Consider the following 18,114-nt stretch of genomic DNA (forward strand, 5'->3'; position numbering starts at 1 on the left):
GGAGGTCCTTTCCAACGGAAACGATTCGACGATTATCTGTAATTAACTGTCGCACACTGTAATTAACTGTGAGGCGGGCGGCGGGGCGGCCTCTTCCCTCAGAGATCGCCGCCCGGCCCCCGCTTCCCCTGCCGCCGATTCGCCAAAACCGCACGGAAAAATCGAACCTAGCAGATGCAAAATTAAAAAAAACCAACCAAACCAACACCACAAAAAAAAAAAAAAAACCCAAAAAACCAAAACCCCAACCCCCTCCCCCACATTTAAAATAAATTAAAAAAAACCCCTAAAAATTACTCGTAGAATAATAACTTTAAGCAAAGCGCCTCCCGGCCGTGCCTGGCCGTCCCCTCCGCCCCAGCGTGGCGAATGTGCGGGGCAGGCGGGAGGGCGCGGCACTCGGCCGGGGCACGGAGCGGGCGCGGAGCGGCCATGGCGCTGCTGAGGGGTGAGGTTCCCGTCCCACCGCGGATCCCTGGCTCCCTGAGGGGCTCCGGGGGGACCCTGAGGGCGGGCGGTCACGGCTCGGACGCTGTAGGGGGCCCTAACGCGGAGCAGCTCGTGGGGCCCTCAGGAATTACAAAGTAGAGCCCCCGAGAGCCGTTCCCGTCCTTCCCGGGGGGGGGGATTTCCCATTATCCCTCCCCACGGTCCAGCACGGCCAGACAGCTGGAAGTAATTAGGAACTTCCAAAAAACACCTGGTTGCGTGGGGTGAGAGGGTGGGAATGGGGTTCAGAGAGTGGGAATGTGGTCAGAGGGTAAGAATGGGGTTCAGAGGGTGGGGAGGGGGTCGGAGAGTGTCAGTCACAGCCTCTGTTTTCAGCACTGCTTTATGTAGGAATTCAGTGTTCGGCTCCCTGCAGTGCTCGAGTCAGTTGTGCTGCAACAAATGCCTGGCAAGGGGTGCGTGTCTGCCATGTAACTGGGAATTTGAATTGTGTATGAGGAGCAGTTTCTTCGTGGAAAGGGTTGTCCAGCCCTGGCGCAGCTGCCCAGGACAGTGGTGGAATCCCCATCCCTGGAAGGATTTAAAAGCCGCGTGGATGTGGCACCTGGGGACATGGGTCAGTGGTGGCCTTGGCAGTGCTGGGGGAATGGTTGGACTCGATGGTCTTAGAGGTCTTTTCCAAGCCAGAAGATTCTGTAATTCTGTGATTCTCTGTTTACATGCAGTGGCTATAAGTGATACCTGAGATGTCGGTGACTGGAAGTTTCTGTTGTCACATCCAGGCCCTGCCTGCGTTAGCACTGACAGTGCAGGATAAACTCTTTAAGTCGCAACAGGTCCTGGAAGTGTTTGGTGCAAAGAACTAATTTATGCTCTACATGGTTTAAATTCTGTGACTCTTAAAAATGAGGTAAACGCACCCTTTAAGACCTGCTCTTGTATGCAAACAAAATTGAAATTTATTGCAGTAGGGCTTTTTATCTGTTTGACAGCACTTTGCTAGTTGACAGACTGCACCTAAATAATAACGTACATGTCAGTCATGGTGTGAGGTTGCAGTGCTAAAGCCTGTGTAGTCAGCATTGTATTAATTCTGATGGTTCTGCCGAGCTGGGTAGGACAGAGAGCACCTTGCCCATACTTGTTTCATCTTAGTTTTCTGTGCCTGCTGCAGAATTTTCTCTCATCTCAATCCACAATACTTTCATATACTGTTCTTGCTTCTGAATTTCCTTTTTTTATGTTACTGATTTTCTAGGGTTTCAAAACAGGATCTGATGAAGAATTATTTTCATACCAAGTGCATTTGAGATATGTTGGAGGATTAAATAGTGTTTCAGTTCCTGTTTGGCAGCAAGGGGTTAACAAAACCAGTTTATAAGATTTCTCAAGTATAGTGTTTGGTAAGGATTCAGAGTGACCTTTGCTTTCTTGCCCCAACAGTTTTCAGATCTCTATGTGTTTGATATTGTTCTGCTCTCATCCAGTGTTTATCACCTTGGAAAATGGCAGAGACTCTGGACTCTTGCTGTGGTAATGTAGGACAGAACTAATTAATGGAAATTTAGGAAGAGTTGTCAAAGGACGAAGAGTCCTTTTTTGCTCAGGGCTTCAGCCACCCCTTGTCGCCCCTCCTGAAATTCCGTGGAGGGAGTAGCATTTGTAGGTGCCTCTCCAATCAAGCAAAATTTGGCAGGCTCTGGAGTTAGGTACCCTTAGGGAGTGTCTGTGTTCAGTTTAATTCAGCATAACACAGATTGTGCTGCTGCTCCTTCATCTTCTCCTCTTACTGGTTCAGTCCAGCCTTCTCTCTGTCTTGAGTTACTGTTTTGTTGAGCAGCCAGAAGGTGAACTCGGGCCCAGAACTGATCCAAGTGAAAACGAGCCCTTCATTTTCTGCTGAGTCTGGGTTAGTGTTCAGCTGCCTCTGTTGTGTGACCTGCCCTGGTTTATTGGCCCAGTGGTGCTGTTGGGAAGTGGGCAGCAGTGAGCAGTCTCTGTGAAAGAGAGAGAGGGATGTTGTTGTGAAAGGAATGTTTTAAGGGCAAAGTTCCATCCTCGCCCCTGTACTGTTCATGAGGCAACGCCACTGTGGATGTGACTGAACAAATAATGTAGATAACTGGCAACCTGGCCAAAAGGGAGGAGAAGGAGTTCTTGTAGCTTGGTCAGGTCCCCAAGCTGGTCTGCAGCAAAGCTTTGTAATCAGTTAGGGTTGGCACGATCCGGAGGAGGCAGGGAATCAGTGGACATGAAGAGGGGTGAGGAATGTGAATGTCAAGGCCTGTTTTGCTGCAGGAAAGATATGCTGAGGAGGGAAGATTTAGATTGGGCATTGGGAAGAAGTTCTGTGCTGTGAGGTGAGGCCCTGGCACAGGTTGCCCAGAGCAGCTGTGGCTGCCTCATCCCTGGGAGTGTTCCAGGACAGGTTGGACGGGGCTTGGAGCAACCTGGGGCAGTGGAAGGTGTCCCTGCCCATGGCAGAGGTGGCACTGGATGATCCTTAAAGTCCCTTCCTACCCGAACCATTCTGTGATATGACTCTGAGCATCCTCCCTGCACATTTTAGATCCCTACCCTGTGCTCAAGTCCTTGTCAGTGGGGAACCTTGACCTTGACCAGCTTGGAATGTCCTTTTCCAGCAGTCATGCAGCCTGGGATTCAAATACATGGGACATGGAGGAGCACCCTCTCTCTGACAAAAGAGAGCCAAGTAATACGAGTCAGATGACCTGAAATCAGTGTTCATGAGCAGCTTCACGAGCAGGCATTTTCATTTGCCTGCGTTTTTACATCTGTATATGTCCCTGCAGTGTTACCTAAAATAGCTGGGTGTTTGATGGGAGCTGTGGAAACGGGAGTTGTGAGCAGTATTGTTCAACTGGGGGAAAGTTCACAGCCTGCCTCCGACTTGTTTTTCTGCACGTGGGGGCAGAGAGGCACCGTGACAGGCAGCCAGGAGATGTTTGCTTTGGTTCATTCCAAGCTGGAATTTGTATGGACTGCTCCTGGCCCGTGCATTTGTACACATGTGGTTGCACATGGTCTCCTGCCTAGTGAAAACTGGATTTTCTTCTCAGAAACTGGAAGATTCATGCCAAAGCAGTTTAGGTGGCATATATATTTCTGTCAGGAGCATGAATTTTTTGATTAGGGAGTGTTTTTTCTCTCAAGCTAAAGGAATCAAAGTTGAAATGCATATCAAAAATGGGGATTTGTTTTGCTTTATTGTTTGGTTTTTGGTTTTTTTTTTCTTTTGTGAAAACTGTTTCAGAATATAAGCCAAAAACGTGCTGATTTTTTTTAGCATGAGGGAATGGCCTCTTTGCTAAAAGCACTGTTCCTCATCTGATTTTTTCATAGGTGTCTACTACAAGATTTCCTAGATGTTACTGGCATGCTTTTAGTGCACTAGCACTAATGTTTGATGTATATGGCAGCCTCCTCCAAGTCCACATTTGTATCCAACCTTACTTTTTTGTCAGACCTCCCTGTGGGAAGAAGGTATTTCTGCAATCTTCCCAGCTTTTCTTTCTGACCGTTAATTCCTCATTCCTCCCCTGTCTGAAGCACCATTACATCATTCATCTTGAACTTCCTGTGTTCACGTTGCCTATACTTACAAAGTTTTGTGTGATTTTAGGATGTCACCCACTGGAGGCTGACCGGGGGCTCCCCTGTGTGTGAGGTGGTGCGCCTGTGGATAATTTCTGCCCCCGTTGCAGGTGTGTTCACTGTGGGTCATCTCTGCCCCCGTTGCAGGTGTGTTCATCGTTGCAGCCAAGCGCACTCCCTTTGGGACTTACGGGGGATCGCTGAAGGATTTCTCGGCCACCGACCTGACGGAACATGCTGCTCGAGCTGCGCTGGCCGCGGGCAAGGTCCCTCCCGAGATCATCGACAGCGTTGTTGTGGGTAACGTCATGCAGGTTGGTAGCCTGGAAAATCTGCTGCTCGGGGGCTATTTCAGGCACCCTCGGGGTGGCCCTATAGATAGCTGCCTCTGGCTGGCAGCCAAAGAGGTGGAAGTGAAAGGGGTGAGTAGCAATTTGCAGTGTAGTGTTTCCTGTTTGTGTTTGAGGGATGTGTCCTGCGTGATTTGTGGCACTTAGGCTTAGCTTGCTTTTTTTAGTGCCAGAGGTATTTAAACAAGGACGAGCTGACCTCCTAAAAGTAGGTATCAATTAACTAGTTAGTTGGTAATCCCAGGTACATTTCCCCTGTTTTAATGGCTTGAGCTGTGTGACTCAGCGATCAGTGGTTTTTCACTGGGTCGTATAAATCCCTTTCCTTATCAACCCTGTGATTTGAGTCCGTTTCTCTTGTGTTTTCGATAGAATTTTTTTTGAGTGAATATGAGTTTCCTTTGAGCTGGAAGGATACATGCCTTGATTGGCAGAGACATTTGGACAATCGTGTCTTTTCCAAAGAGCTTGTGAGGAGGTTGTATGCGTTGCAAAACTGCAGCTACCCACACATATAGATGAGGATCTTTGTTCTAGGCAAGACAGCAAAGAACATTTCTGCCTTTCTTTTTTTCCTTTGTGTTCTGATTTCGCCATTATTATTAAGGGTGGGGACTTCTATTTTGCCCTGTGTGTTTCAGGGATGTGGAAGAAACAAGTAACTAAGACAATAAGTGAAGAAACAGGCAGTATTCCTTTTTTGGATTTTCAGCCAAAAGAGTAGCTTTAAATTATTCTGTCTCCTACAGCTACCATCTCATCTTCATTTATTCAGCTTTTTAATTTTGTAAGAGCTGTCTGTGGCCTAGGAAAGAATTGCTGCATTCAACTCTCTTTTAGTGCTTTCATATAAAAAATAGCAATCTCCTGATAAAGTTTCTTTTAATTTTGAAAGTACATTTCTATTCCTTTGCATTGTATTTCCCCATCCCAGTAGATTTTTTTTTAAAATTCTGGTTTACTCATACTGTTTGATTAAGTTTAATTAACTATGAATGTATGACTATTTCAAACTCCCCTTCTTTAGCAGAAGTGGCTTGATTAATCTTAATTTTTTTTCTGAACTTGCATTAGTATTGTAGCACTGTGCACAGAACTTTGTCTTTCTTATACATTTTAGTTTGGGGCATGTTCCCCAAGAGCGTAAGTGTTCTCTCTGGTTTTGGGAGGCCTTCCCCTATTAGTCTGAGCAATATTAATTTACCTTAAAATAATTGCAGCTTGCTGGCCAGGATCTGCCCTTGTGTCAGCCTACTGTGTGAGTGCTGTTTTGAAAATAAGGGAGAACATTAAGTTGCTGTCTTTACACTTTCTTTAAAATGCACATAAAGACAGTGACACTTTCAGATCCTGTGTCTTCTTGAGCTGAGTCAAAGTGCTTCTTGTGAGTGGGGGGATTTCTGCTGAACATACACTTGTCTTCTGTCAGGGATGCAATGACACCATTCTGACTTTTCATCAAGACTTTTTTGCTTTCCAAATCAATGAGAGCATGACAAAACCTCTTGCCTGTTCTGCCTGCAGAGCTCCTCAGATGCGATCTACATTGCAAGACATGTTGGCTTGCGTGTGGGAGTTCCAGTGTCCGTCCCAGCCCTCACCATCAACAGACTCTGTGGCTCTGGCTTCCAGTCCATTGCCAATGGCTGCCAGGTACAAAGCTGTATTTCTGTGTTAGTTGTAGCTTTTATCAGGCTGTTAACTTGTAGAAACATGTCCTTTGTGTTTGGGATGAGTCTTGACATGGATTTTTGGTAGAGATTTCTATTGTACAGCACGGTTTTTTGCAGGAGTTCAGCCACCACAGTGCCCCATTGTGCGGCTGGTTTTTAAAATCCAAGTATTGTAGTGATTTTTCTAGTTTAATATGAGGAATGCAACAAATGCTAGCTGGTGAAATACAGATCAGCTGTGCAGTAGTTGCATCCCACAATCCTGTTTGTTTGGACTGTAATTACTGGACTTGAGAAGTCTTTCATCTCTTGATCGTTGTTTATGTTCTCACCTGGCTAGCTGTGTAAGCAGCAACCTGTGCTTTTTAAGTGTGCTTTTGTTCAAAGATCCAAACCTCTCATGGGTTTGGTAATTTATAGTGTCACTTCTTTTAAAATAGAAGAGAATCAACTTCTCTTTGAGCAGTTGGCCAAACCATTGAGTAGGAGTACAGGAATTTGTATTTCATTTGCTCACACGTTGCCTTTATGAATACTTGAACAAGCAGATTGTTTTGTGGGATTTTTTTGGTTTTGCTTGGCTAAATAGTTATTTTAGGTCTGACCCTCTAGAAGAAAAAAAGTCAAAAATATAGAGCTAATGTTACATTTTGCAATAATATCCACCTGGCTGTTTTTCCTAGTGCTTTTTGCAAAGGCCATACACACACTTGTCCACACTGAAAAACCTGCTGGAGAATGTGACGACTTTTACTGAAAATGTGGTGGTGAGGTCCTTTTCAAAGATGGCATTTCATCCATGCAGCCAGCGCTGCTTAGACGTTCATGGAGTTTTTAGTAACTATAGGAAGCATCTCAGCACATATTGCTACACACGAGTTATTAGCTAGAAATCTCAATCAAAGATCACAGAATCATGGAGCTGCTTGGGTTGGAAGGAGCCTTAAAGCTCATCCATTCCCACCCTGCTACCATGGGCAGGGACACCTTCCACTGTCCCAGGCTGCTCCAAGCCCCATCCAGCCTGGCCTTGGACACTGCCAGGGATGGGGCAGCCACAGCTGCTCTGGGGTAATTTAATTTTCTTTCATTCGTTTGTAAATAACCTCAACAGTCCAACTCAGTGAATCGTTTTAAGGAAGCACTATTTTTGAACACTCTGATAGTGCATTTAAGAATTGGGGCTTTTAGCTTTTGTGTGCTTTGCCATTGATGAATTAATGTGTTTTGGATACTTATTTTGGCAGCTACCTAACGTTTGTCTCTTAAATTACATCCCATTTTCTTCGAATCATAAGGTCTTACTTCAGGCTTTAAAGTTTAATTTGTATTCCTTTTGAGAATAGTGGGAGCTCAAAACCACCAAGTTCAACCATTTGTGAACCAAACCACACAATCATGCAGATGCCTAATGTCTTTGTTCCTCTGCTCTGTCATGTGTGCACACCCATATTCTCTTCTTCCCTCGTGGATACAATCATTCTTTGCTGAAAGGAAGAAAAAAGGACAAGGCACGAAGGAGACAGACCCTAACCTTAACGGAAGGGTAAACCCTTCATAAATACACACACATGACTGAGTTTGGATTCATTCTGGGTTTGCTGCTTTGTAGGTGACAACCTCTTTTTTAAAAACAGTTCTTATTTTCTTACTCAAACAGCAAGCTAAATCCTGGATCTGTTTTGTTTTTCTGTGTTAACAGGAAATTTGCCTGAATGACTCAGAAGTTGTTCTGTGTGGTGGAGCTGAAAGCATGAGCCAGGCTCCTTACGCGGTTCGAAAGGTTCGGTTTGGAACCAGATTAGGAGCAGAACTCAAGGTCTGGTACTTTTTTTGTTCTCTGAGCAAAGCAATGTTTAGTAGGCACTAAATCCTTGCAAATAAAATGATTGGAATTTAAAGCATTTATCTAATATTCAGACAGTATCAAAACAGTAGGTACAGGCAATTTTGTTAAGCATGCCGGTTTTCCAGCTTTTCCAAAACCATATTTGAGTTCCTGTTCTGTGTTAAACATACCAGTAAACTCTTAAACACAAAATTTAGTTCACTTGGTACATCCCATGCAAGTATTAGGAACAAAATGTCTGTGAAATACAGGCGCACACAGTTAAGGCAAGGCTAGTAATGCTGGCAGTAGGTAGTCAGGCTGGTAAAGAACACATATACCTCCAAGCTGTGAGCATCTCTCAGTTTCGAAAGTGGAAACTTGAAGTTAAATCCATTGACAGGTAAGTTACCTTTACGTTTTCTTCTGAAGATAAATCCTTAGTGAATACTGTGGGAAATGTGCAGCAGGATAAATGGATAATGTGCCACCATTTACTCAGTGGGTCATAACTGACAGCAAAATGCAAAATTAGGATATTTCAGTGTTTGAGCCCTTTGGGTTTTTTTCCCATGCTGTATTTCCATTGTGAAGATGGTGAATATGATTTGTGCTTGGTTCTGTTCTTGTGTGGCACCGTGCCTAAGCCTCAGGTCCTACAGACAGCACCTTCACAAAGTTGTTGTTGTACTTGATACACCAAGTAGGTGCTACTGGGTTCTTACCATAAAGATAACTGAATTACACAGTGACAGGTAAAGGAATGGTTTATCTTGCAGAACTTTGCTGCTGACAGAGATAACAAAACCCATCTGAACTGACCAGGCTTGCCTTTATCAGGTTGAGCGAAGGAAAAGTTGGGTATTTTCTTCCCTGAGATGTTATAGCCACAGAAACCTTGGCTCTAGTAAGGGGATTTTACCTGACAGTAGAGAAAGAGCTAAAGAATCAGTAGGCTGCTGTGCCTTCTCACAGTGCCTCCCGTGTCCTTCTTGGCAACCAGACAGGTGTGTTTGCTCACAGGGCTCTAATAAATAATTCATACAGAAGTGAAATATGCTGAAATACAAAAAATCTTTTTTTTAGGGCTCTTCCCAAGGCTCTTGGGGCCACGTGTGAGTGGAAAGAATCACACTAGAGCAGAATGGAGATTAACTAGAATAGTGCACAAGAACCTGCACACTGTTTTTCAGGGTGTTCGTTCTAATAAATCAATAGATTATCTGTGGGTAACCTGAATTAATTTTACAAAGAGACTTTAGTTTCCAGGAGGCTGCTGAACAGTTAGAAGCTGTCAGTAATAGATACAGTATTGCTGTGCTTTCTAATTTTCTTCTTCTGATGTTCCACGCAGTTGGAGGACACGTTGTGGGAAGCCCTAACAGATACACATGTTAAAATACCTATGGCAGTGACAGCTGAAAACCTGGCTACAAAATACAGCATCTCCCGAGAGGACTGTGACCGATACGCGCTCAAAACGCAGCAGAGGTGCAAAGCTGGTGAGTAAATCGAGGAGTGGAAGTGTTTATGTGACACCAGTTTCAAGTCTAGTCAGTTTTTAGCATTGATTCAAAGTGTTCTCAGGTTTTCTCTGGCTCTTGGTATAATTTGTCCTTCTGTACGCATACTGTAATTCGTGATTTCGTTGGCCCCATGGTAGAAATAACCCACTCTTAGGGGGTTTGACTTTGAAAGTATACTGAGTCAGGTGTTGTACGCCTCAGCAGGTTAAGTGGGAGCCCCTTTGCACTGCTTTCCTGTGCTTTCCTCAGGGACATTCCATAGCATGAGGCAGCAAACACCATTGGCCAGTCACGGGTCACCTCCTGCCTGAGCAGGATTCATGTTGGTGAATGTCATTTGTTGGTGCCCTGTTGGTGGGATGCAGCATTGTCCCAGGCATGCCTGACTGCCCTCCTTTCTTTCCACTGCATGGCAGAACAGTCTTCCACAGTGACCACATGCTTCTTGTGTGCCAGCCTGTGCTGTAATTAATCTAAATCCTTTTTCTTTCTTTTGCAATTTGAACGTTGTTCTTGAACACTTGAGCAGCTGGAGCACATGGGATCTGAAGAGGGAATGTTTGTTTAGGAGCTGTGTTTTAAACTGTTCTCTGCGTGGTTTACATGCCCACAGCCTTAATTCAGAGGTGTTCAGCTCTGGGGCCTCCATCATAAGAAGGACCTGGAGCTGCTGCAGCCAGTCCAGAGGAGGCCACCGAGATGCTCCAGGGCTGGAGCCCCTCTGCTCTGCAGCCAGCCTGGGACAGCTGGGGGTGTTCAGCTGCACAAGAGAAGGCTCCAGGGAGAGCTCAGAGCCCCTGGCAGGGCCTAAAGGGGCTCCAGGAGAGCTGCAGAGGGACTGGGGCCAAGGCATGGAGGGACAGGACCCAGGGAATGGCTTCCCAGTGCCAGAGGGCAGGGCTGGATGGGATCTTGGGAAGGAATTGCTGTCTGTGAGGGTGGGCAGGCCCTGGCCCAGGGTGCCCAGAGCAGCTGTGGCTGCCCCTGGATCCCTGGCAGTGTCCAAGGCCAGGCTGGATGGAGCTTGGGGGAACCTCAGATAGTGGAAGGTCTCCCTGCCCATGGCTGGGGGGGTTGGAACAAGATGGTCTTTAAGGTCCCTTCCAACCCAAACCATCCTGGGTTTCTGTGATTCAGTTACTGTAAAGTTTATGCCAAAAACCAGTAGAATGTGCAGTGGCCATCGTGGCACTCAACATAGTGGCAAGCCAAAGGTGAACATAAGAAGGAAAGATCTAAGCATGGTTTTAGATTCTAATGATGGTGCATTTTAACAGATGCACTCCTGCAGGAAGATTTTGGTTTTTTTCCAATGGGTGTAGAAGTGCTTTTTGTAACCTTTTTTCATCGTTTATTGCCTTTCCTGCTTGTTCCTCTTGTTACCTAGCTCCTGCCATTCCTGGAGCCTTTGCTAGAAACTTTCTTGTTTTCTAGGATTTTACCTTGCTGTTTTTATTTCTGCCTTTAGGACCAGATCGTCTTATCCCACAGTAAAGAGAGAGCCCTGTGTGTAATCAGGAAAGAAAAAGGTTTTGAGGAATTTATTGAGAAGCCCAGAGGTAGCTAAACAACATCAGATCGGACAGTTTCAGTGTCTTAGTTTTAAACCTCTGTCTAATGTTATATTAGGTGATATGGCCAGATGCTTTTTTGGGCATCTTAGATACCTACAATGTCTTGAATTGTCTCAGGTTGTTTAGGCAGCTGAATCCCATTCCGAGATCTGGCTTGACAGTGAGACCCCTTAGAGGAGCACCTTGAATAGGATTTTGATGAATATACAGTATCTTGTCAACAGAAACAATGTGGCTCAAGAGGTTTTTTCCACTTTCCTGAGTGAGATTTACATCTTGACCATCTGAGAAATGATGGAGCTGTAAAATAAAACAGCAGTAAAAGGGAATACGTACTAAAAATAAACCTAGTGGTTTATAAAAAAAAGCCAAAAATCCCAAACCGAAAAGGGTTCAGCTGTTTAAACCTGAAATAAAATTTCAATATTTGAGACTTTCTTTGGAGAAGTGTGAAAGTGTACTTGTATGGTTTTTGCCCAATTTATTGAAAAATCAAAAAAACCAAGAAAACCCCAGCAATAAAACCCAAACCAATTTATTTAAAAAACATAAAGCATAAGTATTGCTGTCCCTGGACTTTTGGTTAAAATGTTGTGTGCACATGAAAATATGATTGTTGGTCAAGATGAGCAATCATCTTGATGTTTTTATTGAGTCCTTTTATTTTCCTTTTTGTGGTTGCAGCTAATGATGCTGGCTACTTTAAAGCTGAGATGGCACCAATTGAAGTGAAGACAAAAAAGGGTAAAGAAAGCATGGAAAAGGACGAGCACCCAAAACCCCAGACTACTATGGAACAACTGGCAAAACTCCCGTGTGTCTTTAAAAAGGATGGAACAGTCACGGCTGGGAATGCTTCGGTGAGTACGTCAGACCCTTGGGTTGCGCAGGTGTCCCCTCTGTGGTTCTCCAGAGTTATTGCCACTGTTTTTATCTCTCACCAACTTGGCTGTCAGTGGTGTCTCCGGCGAAAATGACTTCTAATTCTTCAGCTGAGTGCTTCTGGCTGACTCTTCAAACCCTGGGATGCCAGGGGATCCTTCAGTGAGCTCCTAAGTCCTAAAATTTGATTCTGTGGGTTGCCACTGATCTTGCAGTGAGGCATTGACACTTCTTCATCAGCCTTGAGTTGTGCAGTTGGTGGCTGTAGTGGCTGTGTGGCCACTCTCCTTTCTTTTGGGGGGCAGTGGTTACTGAACATTTGCTTTAAACCTGCATTTTGTCAGTGGCCATACTGCTGCTGCTCATCTTTGTGCCACAGCTACTGTCTCCTTTCTCCCAAACCACATTCTGCTCTTATTCAGAGTAGAATTCAGTGCTTAGCAGCATGTCATTATGGGCTGTTCCTCTTACCGTCATTATCTTAATTAATTGGTTAAAGTTCTTTGGGCCAGATGGAGTGCTGTGATCATAGAAGTCTGAATTCATGCCTAAAATAGTTCATAGCCACAGTAAGTGTGAGTGTCTGTAAAGTATCTTTTATTATTAATAGCACATACATTATCCATTAGTAATAGTGTTCTTGCAAGTGTGCAGAATCATATTTCCAATGCAGGGAAGACTCATTTTTCTTTTCTAACACATTGGAATTCATTAAACATTTATCTATATTTAACTTTCCTTCTGCATCCTCAGAATAGCGAAAGATTGTCTTTTGTTGTTTTGAATAAACATTGTTAAATGTTAATTACAGTATCTTAGACTCAAGCCCTTTTTTGGGAGTTTAGTTTAAAGAGTGTGAGGATTTTTTTGTTTCTTTGTATTTTCTCACTAAGAATGCTTCTCTCTCTTACTGCCAGGGTGTGTGTGATGGAGCTGGTGCAGTCATCATTGCCAGTGAATCAGCACTTAAAAAGCACAGTCTTACTCCTCTGGCAAGAGTAGTAGCTTATCACTCAGCTGGCTGTGACCCTTCCATCATGGGCATTGGTAAGTTGCAGTGAAGCACATAATTTTACAGCATCAGGCAGCATGAAAATGTTCTTGTCATGGGCATTCTAAAGGAAAGAAAAGGGTGCTGCAGTGTGCTCAGGCTGGTGGCTCTGAAGGTGTTTGTGTATCCTACTGTCCATCCCACTGTGTCGGTCCATCCCTGTTGTGCAGAGGGACAGATCTGCTCCTCAGTTTGGCTGGAAGTGTGTGTGCAGTGTCTGACCCATAGTAACGGCACTGAGCGTAGTCCCCCAGCCTCTTCTTTCTTCCCTTTCTTTACTCTCTCTTTTAGTAAAGAAAACAAACACTCGGACTTTTCTTTTAAACCATTTTCTCCTAAAATTCACTTTGGTTTCCTGTAAGCTCTAAATCCCATGATAAAATGTCAGGCATTTTATGAGGCATTTATGTGAGCAGCTATGAGTTGCCTTCCTCACCTCTTGCTGATAGAGTAGTGGCTATGTGAACACCTTTCAGCAGTTACTCAGTGGCTCAAGTGTCTTGGATCCCACGATATGCATCTGTTCAGGTATTACTTGGTAAACCAAATCCTTTCTTGGTTGCTTTAGTCCCGTATTTTCTGCTTCCTCATCAAGTATCTCTTAGTGCAAACAATCCCTCAAAGCCAATCCAGACACCCCAGGATTTTTCCCTTTGCTTTAGTTTGCAGACAGCATTGTATCCCAGCATTGCTTTTCCACTCTGTCGTTCTGTTCAGAGGAGCTGTTGTTGGCTGTTTCTGTGTGTTAGTAGAAATGCAAATGAGGCATTGTCAGATTTGTTTTCCTGGTCAGACTGTCTGACGGACACAGCCTTCAAAGCAAACGTGGAGGGAGGGTTTCTTTTGCTAGTCTTTGTGCTGGCATTGTGTTTCCTAAACCAGCCCATTCTCTCTGGGTCAGGCAACTCTTCTAGCTTGTTTAAAAACTTCATAAATCATATGGAGGAACACTTAATATCCAAACTCCTTCACACCACAGCTTGTCCCCAGCAGCTCGAAGAGACCAGATGAGATTCATTGATGTGACAGCAGCAGATCTGACAAACAGGAGCTCAGTCTGAGCCACTGTCCTCTCACATACTGATAGGGAGTCCTGTCTCACAGTGTTCAGTGAGAGAATTCATTATTTGAAAGAAGAGAGAAAAGGGAAAATGTTTACTTGGCTGTCATTAGGGGTCTTTGTATTGTCCACATGAGACCCTCCCATTACTCTCATTCGTAACAGGCATACTAAAATCCTTCCCTAATGAGATGCAGTTGGAGTCTAGTGTTAAGCTGCTTGGGGCTCCCTGATACTCCACTGAGCTCTGAACTGGGCCCTTTCTTCTTTTAATTTTCCTGTCTCTTTGGTAATTTACTTATTTTTGTGTTTTTATTCTTTGAGCTCTGTGTTTTCAACACCATTTTTTGGCGGTGTGATAGCATTTAGGATTGTTCGTGTTCTAGAATTGAATGATCAGCCACCACCTAACATCTCAGTATTTTTCTCCTACAAGCACATACCTAGTTAACCCTTTCAAAACTCTTTGAGTGTGTATTTCCTTAGGTAGCTGTGTTTGGATTAATTTCCCTTAGTAGATTATATTTGGTTATAGAAGGCAGCTTTCTTCCAGAGGACAGTTTTGTTGCCAAACTCTTAATAGTCTGAAACCCAAAATCTTGCTTTCTTCAGTTGTCCAAGACCTGAGTCTGACTGTTTGGAATAAATTAATTAAATGTTAGGCTGTTTACTAGAAGATTTTTCGGTATTTTAAGAACACCAAAACAATACCCATAACTAAGCACGTGACCAGCAAACTCTAGAGCAGCCTGTTTTTAAATTTTTGTTTACCTAGAGGCTGCAAATTGTGAGGAAAGAGTAAGTGGAACCAAGAGTGCTGGGAGGGAGAATACCTCAAAACCATTGTGAAGTTGTTTTATTTCCCTGGAGACTGTCACTTCTCTTGACTTTAAAGCTCTGTGTGCAGCTGTAGTGACACTTAGCTTTCCCTGGATGGATGTTGACAAGGGAACCAAGTAGTTTTGAGATTTAGGAGTTCTCTTACCACCTGATAAAGCAGGTGAGTGGCATATCCAGAATTTGTTGGCTGCACAGAGGCTCATGGGAGGGGATCTCATGAGGCTTTCCGAATTTATCCTATGTAAAACAAGTTTCTAAGACTTCATGTATTAATTTTTTTTATTTAATTAATTGTGCATACGATTTTCAAACAGGCCCTGTACCTGCAATCACAGAGGTTTTGAAGAAAGCAGGACTGACCCTGAAGGATATGGATTTGGTAGAGGTGAGAAGTTTTTACAGCAGCGGTGGTTTTACCCCTGATCCTTTCAGCAGAACGATTCCACTCATACCTGTAGGTGTTCCTGCCTGTCAGGAGCCTGCCTGACCTCTGTCTCTCCAGTTTCTGCTGCGCAGTCACTACAGAAATCTCAGGCACTTGGAAACTGGAAATGGTGTGATCGCATTCCACGAAACAGAAATATCCACGTGATGTGACGTTTTACTCCGTTGGCTGGACTGCTCATGCTTTCAATTAGTCATACTTGTGAGCAGGGTCTTTTTCTGTCAGGGCAGCAGGCTCTTCATGGGCATGCTGCCTCAGAACATACTGTACCTTTTTTTATAAAATACACCTCGTGCTTGCTTAGTATTTTAATTTAGTTGGGTTGGATTGACAGTTGTGTGTTGGCTGAGCATGCTTCTATAAACACAGTGCTTAATATTTTTCTGAAAAGGACCTGGAGGAGCAGTTCACCTCATTTTATCTTGTTTGCACACGTACTGCTGAAAGCTGATATAAAAGTTCTGTGTTTTCTCTGTTGCTTTAGGTAAACGAGGCATTTGCACCTCAGTATCTGGCTGTGGAGAAAGTGTTGGGCCTTGACCCTGAGAAGACCAACGTCAATGGAGGTGCCATTGCCATCGGCCACCCTCTGGGGGCCTCGGGGTCACGGATCACAGCTCACCTGGTGCATGAGTTGAGGTATGCACACAGACAGGAGCTGCTCAGGGTGGGTGCATTGCTGATGGATTTATGCCTGCAGACACTTTGAGCATGGATACCATGTGACTAAACTCTTCCAGTCAACCGGCTTAAAACTCTCCTCGCTGCAGTGTGCCGCTTTCTGTATGAATTTGCCCCCTTTGTGCTGCAGTGCAGGTCCTGCACTTGCCTCACGCTCCATCCTCTTGTCATTACAGCATTCTTTAGTTCATCTAGATCTGACCCAAGCCCACAAAAGGTTTCATTTTTTTTGAAGTGGCTTTTGAGCAAAGTCTGTTCTCTTCTTAACACGGTGCATTTCATAGAATCATAGAGTCCTAGAGTGGTCCAGGTTGGAAGGGACCTCTAAGGACCATCTTGTTCCACCCCTGCCGTGTGCAGGGACACCTTCCACTATCCCAGGTTGCTCCAAACCCCATCCAGCCTGGCTTTGGACACTGCCAGGGATGGGGCAGTCAGAACTTCTCTGGGCAACCTGTGCCAGGGCCTTCCCAGGGTCTCCCTCACAACCAAGAATTCCTTCCAAATATCCCATCTAACCCTTCCCTCTGGAAGTGGGAGGCCATTCTCCCTTGTGTTGTCCCTCCAGGCCCTTGTCCCAAGTCCCTCTCCGGTCCCCTTTAGCTACTGGAAAGGGATACTTTAAATGCATTTGTTATAATCTTCTCTCTCCTTTAGTCCATTTTCAGAAATTGTGGCTCTTTTGGCTTGCTTAATATGCTTAGCACCATTTAAATCTGAATTTTCCTGGTTTTTTTCCCCCTCAGGGTAGAGATCACTGTGTCTCTGCTTGTACTTGCAACCATGTCTTAGTGCTCAGCCATGAAGCCTCACAGGTCATTTGCCCCTTCCAGAAAACAGTTTCTTGGAGTGTGGCTGTAGGAAACTTAGTTTTTAAAAACTACCACAGCAGTGTTCAGGTAGTTTAAAAACTACTTTAGAAAAGTTCAGGTGGGGTCTAGTGGAAGAGGTTCCTGCCTGTGGCAGGGGGTGGAAGCAGATGAGCTCTAAAGTCGTTGTTCAGAAATATTTCAACATCAGTTGAGACTTCATGGTATTTTGCCAGAAAAAGAACAACATACACATTTGGAAACGTCATCTTCAGTAACACCCAGCTGATAGCTGTTTTCCTTTCATAAAGTCTGGACAAGAGCTGCTGTGGTTTCATGCAGGTAACCAGTCTTCCCTGTTGCTGTTCCTGAGCAGGCGCCGTGGTGGGAAGTACGCGGTTGGGTCAGCGTGCATCGGCGGCGGGCAAGGCATTGCTGTGGTCATCGAGAACACAGCCTGATGGATCCTGGGCACTGCAGCCTGGCCTGAACTGCTGATTCCCTGAGAAACCTGCCTCCTCTGGCAACAGAGCATCGCTGCGTGCCTTTCCTGCAAGGTAAAGGAACAGCTGAGAAGTCAGAATTCTGAACAAAAAGATTCGTTGATGTCTTTCTAACCAAAGGAAGTGCAGCATCAATATAATTTCACACTGATGAAGTATTTTGTAAAAGCCTCTTTTCAATCAATGTATTTCTGTAGGCAAAATTATTTTCATTTCCTGAGGAAATTGCCTGTCAAACTTTCACCAAACCTGCCTTAAAATAGCAGCCAGTGCAGCTTTTTAAGCAAGTATTGTTTAAACTTATTTCAGCTACTGACACTGTCTGGCACTAGTGCCTCTTTTATTATCAGGAAATGTGAAAATGTAATCACAGACTTTCTGAAGTATATATTGATTGTAGATTGGTGGCTATTAACCTGTACCCTGCTGTTATGCAAGGGAAAAGAAAATGAACAGAAGCTGAAACTTACATTGTGCCTCCCAAAAGAATAATAAATACAGCACAAAAAGCAAAAGGGCTTGGTGTTCTGTTTGTTAGTTTATTGTAAAAGTAAATCACTGTGAGAATTGTTACTTTTGGGAAACCAGTGTTGGGTTTTGGAGAGAGTGTTTTTCCTGGTTGAGGAGTAAGTAACTGGTGCTTATTAGGTAGTTTCTAGAGAACTCCAGCAAATCTGCCAGCCCTCCAAGAAGGGGTGTGGCTGCATCTGGCTGTGTTGCCACATGGTAACTGCATGCATTCAGCATCTCATCCCTTAACTTCCTCTGATAGCATCACCCGTATTTCTTGGGTCTGTTGCTGTGGGGCTGTTCTTGGCCAGTTTGGG

At 44.5% G+C, this 18,114-nt stretch overlaps 1 protein-coding gene across 1 annotated transcript; it reads left to right on the forward strand.

Moving 5' to 3' along the window:
* Positions 1-346: 346 nt before the first annotated feature.
* On the forward strand, positions 347-17,804 carry ACAA2 (acetyl-CoA acyltransferase 2). Its single transcript, XM_032096818.1, has 10 exons — positions 347-448; positions 4,213-4,379; positions 5,940-6,068; positions 7,791-7,907; positions 9,271-9,418; positions 11,701-11,876; positions 12,816-12,945; positions 15,164-15,234; positions 15,779-15,933; positions 17,161-17,804. Exons 1-10 carry the CDS (start codon positions 370-372, stop codon positions 17,243-17,245), a joined length of 1,257 nt encoding a protein of 418 aa, XP_031952709.1. The 5' UTR covers positions 347-369; the 3' UTR covers positions 17,246-17,804.
* The last annotated feature ends 310 nt before the right edge of the window (positions 17,805-18,114 follow it).

This window comes from Corvus moneduloides, chromosome Z (genome assembly GCF_009650955.1).
Source record: "Corvus moneduloides isolate bCorMon1 chromosome Z, bCorMon1.pri, whole genome shotgun sequence".
Lineage (NCBI taxonomy): Eukaryota > Metazoa > Chordata > Aves > Passeriformes > Corvidae > Corvus > Corvus moneduloides.

Bases quoted from the DNA above. Each gene is read 5' to 3' on its own strand.
- ACAA2 (XM_032096818.1), top strand. From the start codon at position 370: ATGTGCGGGGCAGGCGGGAGGGCGCGGCACTCGGCCGGGGCACGGAGC. The intron at 449-4,212 runs GTGAGGTTCCCG...CCCCCGTTGCAG, and splicing joins GGCCATGGCGCTGCTGAGGG to GTGTGTTCATCGTTGCAGCC. The intron at 15,235-15,778 runs GTGAGAAGTTTT...CTGTTGCTTTAG, and splicing joins AGGATATGGATTTGGTAGAG to GTAAACGAGGCATTTGCACC.